Source organism: Xenopus laevis, chromosome 2L, assembly GCF_017654675.1.
Source record: "Xenopus laevis strain J_2021 chromosome 2L, Xenopus_laevis_v10.1, whole genome shotgun sequence".
NCBI lineage: Eukaryota > Metazoa > Chordata > Amphibia > Anura > Pipidae > Xenopus > Xenopus laevis.
This window is the reverse complement of record NC_054373.1, coordinates 15,072,345-15,085,668: the sequence shown is the minus strand read 5'-3', so window position 1 is coordinate 15,085,668 and position 13,324 is coordinate 15,072,345. Positions and strand designations below refer to the sequence as shown.

Here is a 13,324-nt window from a genome sequence, read left to right as displayed (position 1 = left end):
CCCGCCTTACTTCCCAGCCATGCAGAACTCAAGCAGCTTTGTTTTTTTCCCTGTAGAGCAGTCGGCGACTCTGTAGAGATTTGTATTGGATTTTATTTTTGCCTTTACATCCCCTTTACTGTTTCCAACTCCAGCTGCAGGGATAAAGATCATGGAGCCAGATTTAAACAGATAAACTGGGATTCTATTTGGAGGATTATTTTGCTGCAGCCACTGGGAGAGTTGGAGAAAGTTTGTATTAAACAATACGAAGACTATAAAACCCACATTAGATTACATGACAACACAGGGCCCAGTGCAGTCTGTATTCTGATTATTAATCAGTGTTGCTGTATCGGCTTCTGGCAGATATTTGACTTGAGCTGTTTTGATAATTAATGATGATCCCTAAGCAGCCCAGACCACACTGAGCATGTGCACAGTCTTGGCCTTGCAAAGATGTGACAAGATGGTGACCCCCTGTGGCCGACTTTGAAAATATAAATCATTTGTTTGATTAGACTTGTGGTGCAGTAAGTTCATGTTTATGTTTAGTATACAAAATACAGCATTTCTAGCCTTATTCTATTTTACACTTTACTTCCTCTTTAATGTTAATGACCTGCAAAAAATTACAAAAGTCCCCTTACAAAAAAAATTAAGTTTTCCTAACATATATTCATTACAGGAAAAAAAAAATCAAATTACCGTTACTAAAGGTCATCTTCTGTCTCCATTCATGATCTTCCACTTGAATATTTATCAAAGAGTATTCTTCAACACTTAAAATGCAGACATTCGTCCTTTGAAATCCCTAGCTCTTTGGAAGTAATATCAGCACTTCTATCAAGCAGGTTGACTTTTCTCACGGCAAGATATGTGTATAAATGTGTAAAGGCGACCCAGCATTGAAGAAAGGTGTTTAGGTTTTATGAGAAATCACCTAAAATTGTGTGTGTTGACACAAATACATACCAACTTTTTAATGCCCCTAATTCAATAATACTCCTTATTTGAATCGAAAAGTAGAAGGCATACTTCCCAGAATTCATTTGAAATTCTTTCTGCTAAAGGTTACACTGTTAAATTTGGACCTGAATGGTCATTGTTTTCAAAATGTTTTTTTTAATTTATTTTCTGGGTCAGTGGTGTGCTACGTTAAAGACATTGTGTAAAACAATTTAGAAAATACAACCTGGGACCCAGTTACTGACTTGCCATTGAAAGGAATGTAATTATCTGCGGCGAGTAGAGGGCAATCCGGCAGATAAACCCACTCTCCATTACCATAATCCTTAAAGTGTTTGAAATACATATGAACACATGCATTCTGCACACTACTGCAAGATTAATTGATAAATAATTCAACAGTATTAATAATAACTAATTGGATAGCAAATTAAGATGCACCTATAAACTAAACATTTACATCAACAACCAGGCGTACAACATAAGCCTTACAAAGCAGACTTATCTCTACAGTTTTCATACCACCTGAAAATCCCTGGATTAACATAAGATTTTCATGGAACCTTTAAATAAATTCCAAATATTCTACTTCCTCATCTTTCATATGGTTATTTCTTGACCCATCTTTCTCAATTCAGAATGACTTGTAAAAAGATCTGGAATAAATACCTTGGAATGATGATCCAATCAACAATCTGTTTATCAATCATGAAGTTAGGTGTTGATTGTATTAGCATGATTGGAGCTTTAAGTCATTCTGAATTGAGAAAGTCAGTCAAATGACTGGTGGAACGTCTTCAATGAAAACACAAAGTCCAGTTGATTAGACTTATTTCTACATATAAACTGTAAAAATATTATTCAAAAAATTATCTGTAAATTTCTATGGAAAGGGTCAGCTATTAAAGGCAGAAATAATACATCTCTACAGTGGACAAGTTAATAGGTTACAAATGTTCTTTTCACAATTTGATTGTATGCCACAGTTGAAACTGAGGATTTCATAGGAGTAAATATTATAACATGCTGCTGAATGGCTTTAAAAGTGTTACATGGTCCTGTGATAACCAAGAACATGTTCTCAGTTTCTCAACCAAGAACATGCCAGTGTCACTTTAAGTAGCCATCACAAGAGCAGCAATTTTAATGATTTTAAAAACAAACAGAACTGTATTCACCCATCAAATGTTTGCGTTATTCCATATGAAGGACTCATTAAAGTGGAACTATCGTGAAAATTTAAATTTAACATAAGCTTTGGCATACTGAAACTTTCTAAATGCAAGCAATTAAATATTCTGTACTGTTTCAGAAATAATCATATTCGCTATCACTCTATCGGCATCTGTTTCTCTTAACTCTGTGAATTGGCTCATGTGACCTAACAAGTATAGTTTGTTGGTATGTATGCACTGTGAAAGTACAATCTCAGGGGGCGGCCCTTATTTTTTAAAATGGCAATATTCTATTTATGATTACGCAATAGCACATACTACTAGAAAAGTATATTATTATGAAAATGGTTTATTTACATGAAGCAGGGCTTTACATATGAGCTGTCTTTTTATAGAGATTTACGTTGTTCGGGGGTATAGTTTTCCTTTAACAGTTAGATCCAATATATCTCATAGAGCAGCTCCTTTTGCCTAGAAGATGTATTAGATCTCGCTCTATTAAAATATCCAGAAATCCTGTCTCTCTACATGCAGAATTTGAGCAAAAGGCAGTTATTTTGTTTGTACTGGAATCAGTTATTTGAGTGAGCTCTGCTAGGAAAGGAAGCCCCTGCTATATTTGATCCGACTGTCAATGAATATCTGACACCCAAATGCTGCATGAAGAGAATGAAGAGAAAGGAGGGATAGTGAACATATACTTGATTATTTCAGAAACAATGCAGGATATTTGATTTTATTTACAAAGTTTCTTATTTCTGTATGTTTCTGAAAACCTACTGATAAGTGTAGGTGTGTAGTTATATGTGTGTTATCACTAATGTGAAATACAAAGACTCACCTGGTGGTGATGATGCAGAAGTACAGTTACATAGGTGCAAATTAAAATGTTTGCTTTACGATCATAAAAGTCTAATAAAACACACAATTCTTCTCTTGTAATAACCAATTCCATAAGACACAATCTGTGAGATTCCTACTGCTAAATGCTTTTGTCATGTGGTGCTTATCTGTACTTATGCCTCACACCTATCGAGGAACAGAAATATTGTCAACAAAAACCATAATACAAACCTCCGAAATCTAACACTTATCCTCATAGATGCTGCTGCAATGCCCCTACATTTCAGGCAAGAAAATAATACTTTTAACATGAAGGCAATTAGCAAAACATTCTAAAATGTGTATAATCAAATTTAACCTTTGACTACACTGTTTTTGGGGTAAAAAAAAAAAAATACCAAGATTGAATGTATTAGAATGTACCACTCTGCTTATGAGATATTCAGGAGACAATCAAAGGCATGCTACATTTGTAAGAGAGTATCTTAGACACAAAAAAATGCTATTTCTGTTGAACTATAAAAGAAGGTAATCATTATTCTCTTATGATATTTTCCCAAAGCTATGTAGGTTTTATTTTAAAAATCTAGGGGGGGTGGTGGAAGCACTCTTAAGGCTAATACAAAATATATTTAAGTATAAAATATATTTAAGCTTTTAAATATGGGCGTTGGTTTGAGCAATCTCTCTCTCTCTTAAAAGCCCTTGCTGGCGGGGGAGGATTCAGCCTTCAGATTGAAACCAATGCACAACACACATTGTGTACAGGTAATGCTATTATGCAGAGAAGTATCTTTTTATATTGTGACCTGAGTTAAGTAAGTTAGGGACCACCATATGGGGTTTACCTTGACGTGGTATGGTGGCTTTTCAACTTTATGATCATAACTTTGTAACTAAAAACCCCTGTTTTGTAAACACATGCACTTGCATTTATACTGAATTACTTATGAGACAGGGGCCCAGGGAAGTGCATTGTAAGTAGCACTTCCACTCTACTTAAATATATTTTGTATTAGCCTTAAGAGTGCTTCCACCCCCCCCCCTAGATTTTTGTAGGTTTTATTTTAATTTTCTATTCCATGGTGAAGCTTATAATGATCTCTCTATATACTGCCTTTTTTATAGGATATATTTTCGTTTCATTTGTGTCCACCGTTAGAAAGAAAACTGGGGACATGTTGGCCTTTTGCCATGATTATATGGAAAAACGTGAATCATTCCCTTGGCCTTAGAAAGAGATATGGAAGCTAACCCTTAACTATCGATATGAAAAAAGGACTTCTTACTTGCTAAGATCTCTTCCTAGAAGAATACAAAACTAGTAATATATTTCATCCTGAAACTTCCATTCTCATATTGCGGTGCTTCCCAAAGCCTGCAGTGTCATGTGTAAGATTGATTAGTAAGTAAACAGCAATCCACTGTTTAGCAGTAACCATGCCCAAGATTGAATATGGTTTTGTATTAACAGAATAGAACCCATACATTACTCTGTTTTGGAAACCAGTTTGCATCTGCAAAGACAAATTAAAGTAAATCTGATATGTTTCAGTGTATGAAAGTCAGTTTAACTCAACTGGTCTCTAGAATGTACTTTGCTTAACAACGTTAACAATGTTTTATAGATCCATGTTATTTTAGACATTTACAATTTACATTTTTTTATATTAAACTTCATATTTATATCAACTGCATTTTAAAGCAGGTAAGAATCCATAATTAAAGCCATTCACTATTCTCAAATTATATGGCTGTGAAAGTCTATTAAGACTCGTAAACTGGATCATGTAATGTTATTTATGTAACAAATATTTGGAGTCCAAATATACTTCCAATTTACGAGAAGATGTTTAAAAACATTGTGCGACTGTTTTAGCTTTATTGCTTCACGTTATTTATTGGAAAGCAATTTGAAACCCATACTGTGCTAACGACCATCAAATCCAAATCCCAGATTTAGTGCATCCCACTAGGTACAGTAACACCACAAAAATAAGTGTGTTTAAGTGTTTTAAAAATTAATGAAAATATAATGTACTGTTGCCCGGCACTGGTACAATGGATGTGCTTGCTTCAGAAACACTACTATAGTTCATATGAACAAGCTGCTGTGTAGCCATGGGGGCAGCCATTCAAGCACAGAATACACAGTAGATAACAGATAAGTACTACTATAGTTTATATAAACAAGCTGTTGTGTAGCCATGGGGGCAGCCATTCAAGCACAGGATACACAGTAGATAACAGATTAGTACTACTATAGTTTATATAAACAAGCTGTTGCGTAGTCATGGGGGCAGCCATTCAAGCACAGGATACACAGTAGATAACAGATTAGTACTACTATAGTTTATATAAACAAGCTGTTGCGTAGTCATGGGGGCAGCCATTCAAGCACAGGATACACAGTAGATAACAGATTAGTACTACTATAGTTTATATAAACAAGCTGTTGCGTAGTCATGGGGGCAGCAATTCATAACTGAACAGGGAGAAAAGGCTCAGGATACATATCAGAAAACAGATAAGCTCTGTAATATACAATGGGATACTATATAGTATATCTTATCTGCTGTGTGTCCTGTGTTTTGAATGGCTACCCCCATGGCTACAGAGCAGTTGATAATAGATAAACTATAGTAGAATTACTGAGGCAAGCACAAGGCAGGGCAAAAGTAAGTTATATTTTGATTACTTAAAGGAACAGTAACATCTACAAATCATAATGTTTTAAAAGTGTTGTGGGGGGAAGAAAAGTCATGAGCTTCTAAAATGTCAAATGCCAAATATGTACTCAGGTGATTGCTCTGAATGGTCAACTCATGAGACTGATCTGGTCACCTTCAAGCTTTGCTTTCTAATCAGAGCAATTTGACAAATTATTGGCTGTGTGTTATCAGATTAAATGTGGCAATAGAGAACACACACACATATCAGTGCAAATATATCTAATATTGTTAGAAGATTATGTGTGGAGCGTGGTTGGGAAGCAAGGTGGCCAACCTATTAGAAAATCCAACTATAATCCCCCTTATTTTATGTAAAAACAATTCCATGATTAAACAAAGTGATAGAGGTACAAACTCAAGGTAACAGAGGATCTTTGGTCTCCTGGTTTCCTCCAGCTAGATAATCACTGCACACTGCAAATATTTTGAACCAGACTTTATTTAAAATAATCACAATACATGGTAAAATGATACAGTCTTTCGTTGAACATATTCCTGTTGCGTGGTTCCAAGGGAAATAAAACCAAATAAAGTTGTGCAATGTGGAAGAAAATTATAATCAGGAGAGGTTACAATATGTGCAGGTTACTTTCAATGAAGTGAATGTGTGTATGAAAACTACAGAAACATCTCCGAGCCATCACAATAAAGAAAATGCCCTAAGATTTTGCCAATCTTTTATATATAAAAAGTGTTCTAGTTTCTTTAATTCGTTATATCAAAATATATGTACGGAGATGTCTGCCCACCTCTTAAATTACATATAAAATATTTTACGTTTTCTCCACTGTGTTCCTAACGTGCATTTTCCGTATATTTTAGAACAAACATCTGTTTGGGGATGTCTCTACCCACCTCTCACATTATTCAGGCCAATATTAAGATTGAATGGGTATGATTAGCAAACGATTATAACTGTCTGCAAATAGTAAGAGACAGTAGTGAATGACTGGCATACGTGTATGCGAATAAATAGATTTATGTGCGTGTGCATTCTCACATAAGCTTACCTTTTTCGCTGATAATTTACATAATCTGGTATCCCCTCCAGTGGCAAGAGCACACTACTGGGCATCCTCTTCAAAAGCACCAAATTATTACAGGCTGCAATGTATTCTCTTCTGTAATGTTTAACGCAAGCTTTGTGTTTCATGGGCATCTAACAGATAAACCGAGCTTGCAAAATCCTTTACAACTTAAACCAAATCAAGAGTATGCCTAAATCTTTATTATCTAGTATCTATGATCTGTGTGTCTGGCGAAACATCTTCGTGGAGTAAGATAGGTGAGATTAAAGGGGAACTCCACAAAAACATAAGCTTTTTTTGAAAAGTAAACAATTTCAAGCAACTTTGCAATATACATCAATTTAAAAATATGCAGACTTTTCATGATTTTAAAATGTTTCTTACAGTTTCCTAAGCCTATCTCCCTGCTCATCTGTCTGACTACTTTACTGAGTTAGCTGACTATTGTTACTTTGTATCAACAGCCATCTGCATCTGCCTGCATCCTCCAAACCCCTCAATTTCCTGCACAGATTTCAATAAGGAAAGGAACATCAAAGTGCAATGCATTGGGTTATGTAGTTCCTGCATGCTGTCTAAACTGTGGAGAAGTTGCTACAATTTGTAACAGTGTTTAGTCCCTTTTTCACTGCCAGGATTTTAAATGACGCAGAAATAGGAGAACTGTTAAACAGCTGGATTTCAGCATAGAAAATGGCATTTATTCATACTTTATGAAGAAACAGGTAACTGTGATGGGTATATTATGGGTTTCTGTGTTATGTGGGCCTCTATCAAATTTTGGTTTGGAAGCCTGAGTTCCCCTTTAATGTGCACCTGAAGTGCAGCTATATATAGTATAGTGATGTAACATATGCAGTGCAATAAAATAAGCCTTTCAGGAATGAATGACTCGGTAATATGCTTCTGATAATTCACTTATTGACTATGTAGTTTTTCTTCAGTCCAATTCAGGACCAAAATCTTCAGAATATAGTGAGGTGAAAAAAAGAAGTCTTGCCATATGCGCATTACAGTAAAACAAGTTAAAATAAAATAAATAAATAAGCAATGAATATTTTAAAACCATTCCTGATTTTCTAAAATCCCACAGTGCATGTAGTTTGTGTTATAAATGATGCGATTTTCTCTAGGAAAAGCTTGACGATCAAAAAAAATCTAATGTGCATTTGCTTTACAATACAGGTATGGGATCAGTTATCCAGAAAGCTCTAAATTAAGGGAAGGCCATCTCCCATAGACTCCAATACAATCAAATGACAAATTATTAAAAAAAAAAAAAAAAAAAAAAAGGATTTCCTTTTTCTCCAATAAAACCATACAGGTATGGGATCCGTTATCCGGAAACCAGTTATGCAGAAGGCTCCGAATTACGGAAAGGCTGTCTCCCATAGACACCATTAAAATTAAATAATCCAAATATTTAAAAACGATTTCCTTTTTCTCCAATAAAACCATACAGGTATGGGATCCATTATCTGGAAACCCGTTATGTAGAAAGCGCCGAATTACAGAAAGGCCGTATATCATAGACTCCATTATAATTAAATAATCCAAATATTTAAAAATGATTTCCCTTTTCTCTGTAATAATAAAGCAGCACCTTGTACTTGATCCAAAGATATAGTTAATCCTTAGTGGAGGGAAAACCAGCTTATTGGGTTTATTGAATATTTACACGATTTTCTAGTAGACTTAAGGCATGAAGATCAAAATTAACGAAAGATCCGTTATCCGGAAGACCCCAGTTCCTGAGCATTCTGGATACTTGTACCTTGTACTTTATGCCAACTAAGAAACAATTCATCCTTCGTGGAGTTAAAACAATCCTATTGGGTATATTTAATATTTAAAATTTCTAAGAGACAAGGTATGGAGATCCAAATTACGGAGAGACCCCTCGTCCGGAAAACCTCAGGTCCTGTACATTCTGGATAACAGGTCCCATGCCTGTACTGTTAACTGGAATCTATAACCTTAGAAATTCATGTGTGCCTTTTACCTTTACCTCATTTACAGATATATATGTGTGGCCTCTGCGAATGTCTAAAATCTTAAAGGAAAACGACACCCCCAAAATGAATACTTAAACAACAGATATCGGCATCTCTATTGGCATCTGTTTCTCTTAATTCTCTCTTCATGCAGTTGGGTGACAGATAGTCATTAAAGGAAAACTATACCTCCCAAAATGAATACTTAAAGGACAAGGAAAGGAATTGTCAGATGGTCCCTAACTGCTCTGCAGGAAAACAATCATACTTATGAACAGCAGGGGGAGCCCCCACCTTACTTACCAGCCACGCAGAATTCAAGCAGCTTTGTTTATGACGATCCCTAAGCAGCACAGACCATACTGAGCATGTGCAGAGTCAGGGTCAGGCATTGATGTTTAACAAAGTTAGAAGATGGTGGCCCCCTGTGGCCAACTTTGAAAGCATAAATCATTTGTTTGATTAGGCTTGTGGTGCAGTAAGTTCATGTTTATATTTAGTATACAAAATACAGCATTTCTAGCCTTATTCTATTTAAGACTTTCCTTGTCCTTTAAGCAACAGTTTATATCATATTAAGTGACATATTAAAGAATCTTATCAAACTGGAATATATATTTAAGTAAATATTGCCCTTTTACATCTCTTGCCTTGAGCCACCATTTTGAGATGGTCTGTGTGCTGCCTCAGAGATCACCTGACCAGAAATACTGCAGCTCTAACTGTAACAGGAACAAGTGAGGAAGCAAAAGACAGAACTCTGTCTGTTAATTGGCTCATGTGACCTAACATGTATAGTTTGCATGGTTATGTTTGTGTGCACCGTGAATCATACGATCCCAGGGGGCGGCCCTTATTTTTTAAAATGGCAATTTTCTATTTATGATTACCCAATGGCACATACTACTAGAAAAGTGTATCATTATGAAAATGGTTTATTTACATGAGCTGTTTTATGCACTATCTTTTTATAGCGACCTACATTGTTTGGGGGGGGGGTATAGTTTTCCTTTACGTCCTTAAACTTCACCCAATGCTAAAGTACTGTAGTTTAAACTAGGAAGCCAAGAGTTGATTGAGGATTCGTCAAGTAAATGCGAAAGATAACATCAGTGCAGTGAGTCAAATGATATCCAGAAGTAAATGTGTTATAGGAATCAGAACAAATCCGATTCATTCATCTTGCCAAAAATATATCATGTTTGCTACGTTCTGCTTTACTATTGGCATAAGCCGCCACAGGGAGCGACTGCAGCTTCATCTGGTCTTAACTGCACAACAGAAAGTGGACCATAGCATATATAAATTAGGAGTATAATCTGCATTAAGACTAAGTACAAGTACTTCAGATGATAAAAACAGCTCTGCATAAAACAAAGAACACAGATTCTAAAAGACCTAGTCCACCTGCTAAGCGAAAGAGTTCAAAACAAAACAGTACATGTTTAAATAACTAGAAATACGAATACAAACAGCATCAGGTGCATCATATACAAAAAGTAAAACTCCCCAAAATCGTACAACAAAGGAACAGCTTAAAGTCAGTACAAGACTCAGAAAGAACGTTCAAACCAATGTTAAAACATAAGGCACTAAAGAGTTGTTAAATACTGTAAATGCCATAAACCGGAACAATCCATTAAACAGTCGTAATTAGGAATAAGAATATGCATCTTACAAACGAGCCTGTGATTTATGGCACCGAAATGCCAGAGGCCTTTAAGGTTACGGGTGCCATGAAACTTTGTTAAAGGGGTGGTTCACCTTTAAAGGACCGGTAACAGCAAAAATTTTCTAAAAAAAATTCGTTGGTATGCTACGAAAAAAGACGCCAACACATTTTAAACTTTAAAATCGTTTAAGTCTTTATAAAGAAATAACTGATCGAAACTACTTGCGCTCCTCTTCAGAAACGGCAACAATCCATCGTGCGGCGCTCAATTTCTGCTCCCTGGCTATCTCCTATAAGGAAGGCAGGGAGGAGAAATGGAGCATCACACGATGGATCACCTTTTCTGAAGAGGATCGCAAGCGGAGTTTCGGCAAGTTATTTCTTAATAAAGACTTAGCGACTTTTAAAGTTTTATATGTGTTGGAGTCTTTTTTTTGTAGCACACTAACGAATTTTAAAAGAATGTTTTTGCCGTTACTGGTCCTTTAAGTTAACTTTTAGTATGGTCAATTCTAAGCAACTTTTTAATTGGTCTTAGGTTTTTTTTTTTAATTATTTGCCTTCTTCTGACTATCCAGATTTTAAATGGGTCACTAGCCCCATCTAAAAAACAAATGTAACGCTACAAATGTATTATTATTGCTACTTTACTACTCATCTTTCTATTCAGGCCTCTATTATATTGGAGTCTCTTATTCAAATTAATGCATGGTTGCTAGGGTAATAAGGGCCCTAGCAACCAGATTGCTGAAAATGCAAACTGGAGAGCCACCAAATAAACAGGTAAATAAAAATGAAAAATAATAAAAATGAAAACCAATTGCAAATGATATCAGAATATCACTCTACATCATACTAAGTTAACGCAAAGGTGAACAACCCCTTTAAATTGTAGTTGAAGCAATAAGACTTTACACTAGATATAAAAGTCCACAGCCCCGATGACATCATGGTTCAGCTCAACAGCACCAAGAGATCTCGTCTACACTAGAAATCCTTTGATAAATGCTCTTATAAGAGAAAAACAGAATGCTTACCGTGAAGTGGGTTCAAGGGCCCTGGAGCATTATTTGGCCCTCCTGATGGGGTAGACTTATATCCATTGCCATTATCAGCATTCTCAACCTCCTCCTCCTTAGTTTCCCTTACAGGTACCATTGGTTTGGGATTTGCACGAGACACATCTTTTGAAGAGTCATTAGATGAAGTATCTGCTGTAGCTAAGAAAACAGGGGTTATTCAACTTATCCCAACGGCGAGTGTAGCCGGTCAGCTTAAGATCTACACAAATCAACACAGGATTTTCTGCCAAGTGACCTTTGTTGCAGAACACAAATTGTATGTTATTTACCTTTCCACTGTAACACTTAAAGGAGAACTAAAGCCTAACAAAAGAAATGGTGTACAATATGTTTTGAGCTTCTGTAGCAGCCCAAGGCAACCACAACCCTTTAGCAGTAAAGATCTGTGTCTCCAAAGATGCCCCAGTAGCTCCCCATCTTCTTTTCTGCTGATTCACTGCACATGCTCTGTGCTGCTGTCACTTACTGAGCTTAGGGATCCACTCACAATATACAGTACACATAGAATAGAAATGTCACAATATAAGGCTGATTAGTAATTAATACACATAATTACTACATGGCAGCACAGAAACCAGTGCAATTAGCATCAGAATTTAATAATCAGCAAACCTGTAGCATCAGCTTATATTACAGGGGAAGCTCATTTTCTGCTGGATAATTAGTGACGAGCCCTAAGCTTAGCTTCTCAACAGCTGCTCAGAGCCCACTGAGCATGTGAGTGTCACAGACACTTTCCAAGATGGTGACCCCCTGTGACAAGTTTGAAGTCCTGGATCATTGCTGCTATCGACAAGCAGCACTTTAGGCTGGTGCAATAAGTTCAGTATATAAAATATGGCATTTTTAGCCATATTCATTTTTACACTATAAGATTCACTTGTTTGGCGAGGTTGCCAAATGAGCGGATCTTTCCCTATTATGCGCAAGGCAGGGTAATATCAGGCTAATCCAATCTGCCCTAGGGGCAAAAGATCAGATTGCAAAAGGCGCCGATGGGACAAAGAGCGCATCAACAAGTCAATGTTGTCCTGCCAATCGACATCTGCCCGATTTTTGGCCAGATATCGACCAGGGAAGCCTGTCGGAGTGTTGCGCACGTGGGCAGATAATTTGCCAAATCAGTCTAAAGGACCGATAGCGACATCTAAATCTGCCTGAATGCATTTTTGAAAAACTAACATTTTTTTTATATGTTGTAATTATTCAATGCAATTGGTGTATAATACACATTTTATGGTGTTAAGAGTCTCATAAACACAATACTGGAAAAGAAAAATGAAAGCATACGATTTCTGAGGCCAGTACAATGGAAAGGCAATTAAAATACAAGTTCATCTGCAGTTACATTACTACTTCTACAACTTAATTTTGTATTGAACGTTCCCTTTTTTACCTCAACAGAACCCAAAGCCTTAAGAGGAACTCAACATGAGCCAAATGGACAGGCCAAAAACAAACTTAAGTCCCATTCCAACTTCCATGGTTCATACGGGTATATCACGGACTGAGAAGTCTCTGTATTCAACAGAATGGTCCCTCAGATGCAACATTTGGGTCATAAGGGTCATAATTATCAAAGAGTGACTTTGGAGTTATTTGGAATCTGCCTGTGTGAAGTTTCCACCACTCTACATTTATTCTAAGGAGTTTCTAAAGGTTTAAAGATGAAATCTTAAAGGAGAACTCAACCCATAAAAAAAAAAAACCTCCCCCCTACCCTGGGTAGACCCCCCCCCGGCAAATGACCCTAATTTTTTACTCCCCCCTCCGAGCAGATTCTGGCCTCTGAGTTCACGGCAGTCATCTTCTTTCTTCGGTCTTTTTCGTGACTTTCGGCGCATGCGCAG

At 36.4% G+C, this 13,324-nt stretch overlaps 1 protein-coding gene across 3 annotated transcripts in view; it reads right to left on the bottom strand.

The window, feature by feature from the left end:
• scaf4.L (SR-related CTD associated factor 4 L homeolog) overlaps window positions 1-13,324 on the bottom strand; it is an 86,990-nt gene that overhangs the window by 25,384 nt on the left and 48,282 nt on the right. For all 3 annotated transcript variants that reach the window (XM_018245944.2, XM_018245942.2, XM_018245943.2), the window contains exon 19: window positions 11,430-11,612. In XM_018245944.2, coding sequence (XP_018101433.1) covers window positions 11,430-11,612 — 183 coding nt within the window. The remainder of the gene's footprint in view (window positions 1-11,429; window positions 11,613-13,324) is intronic.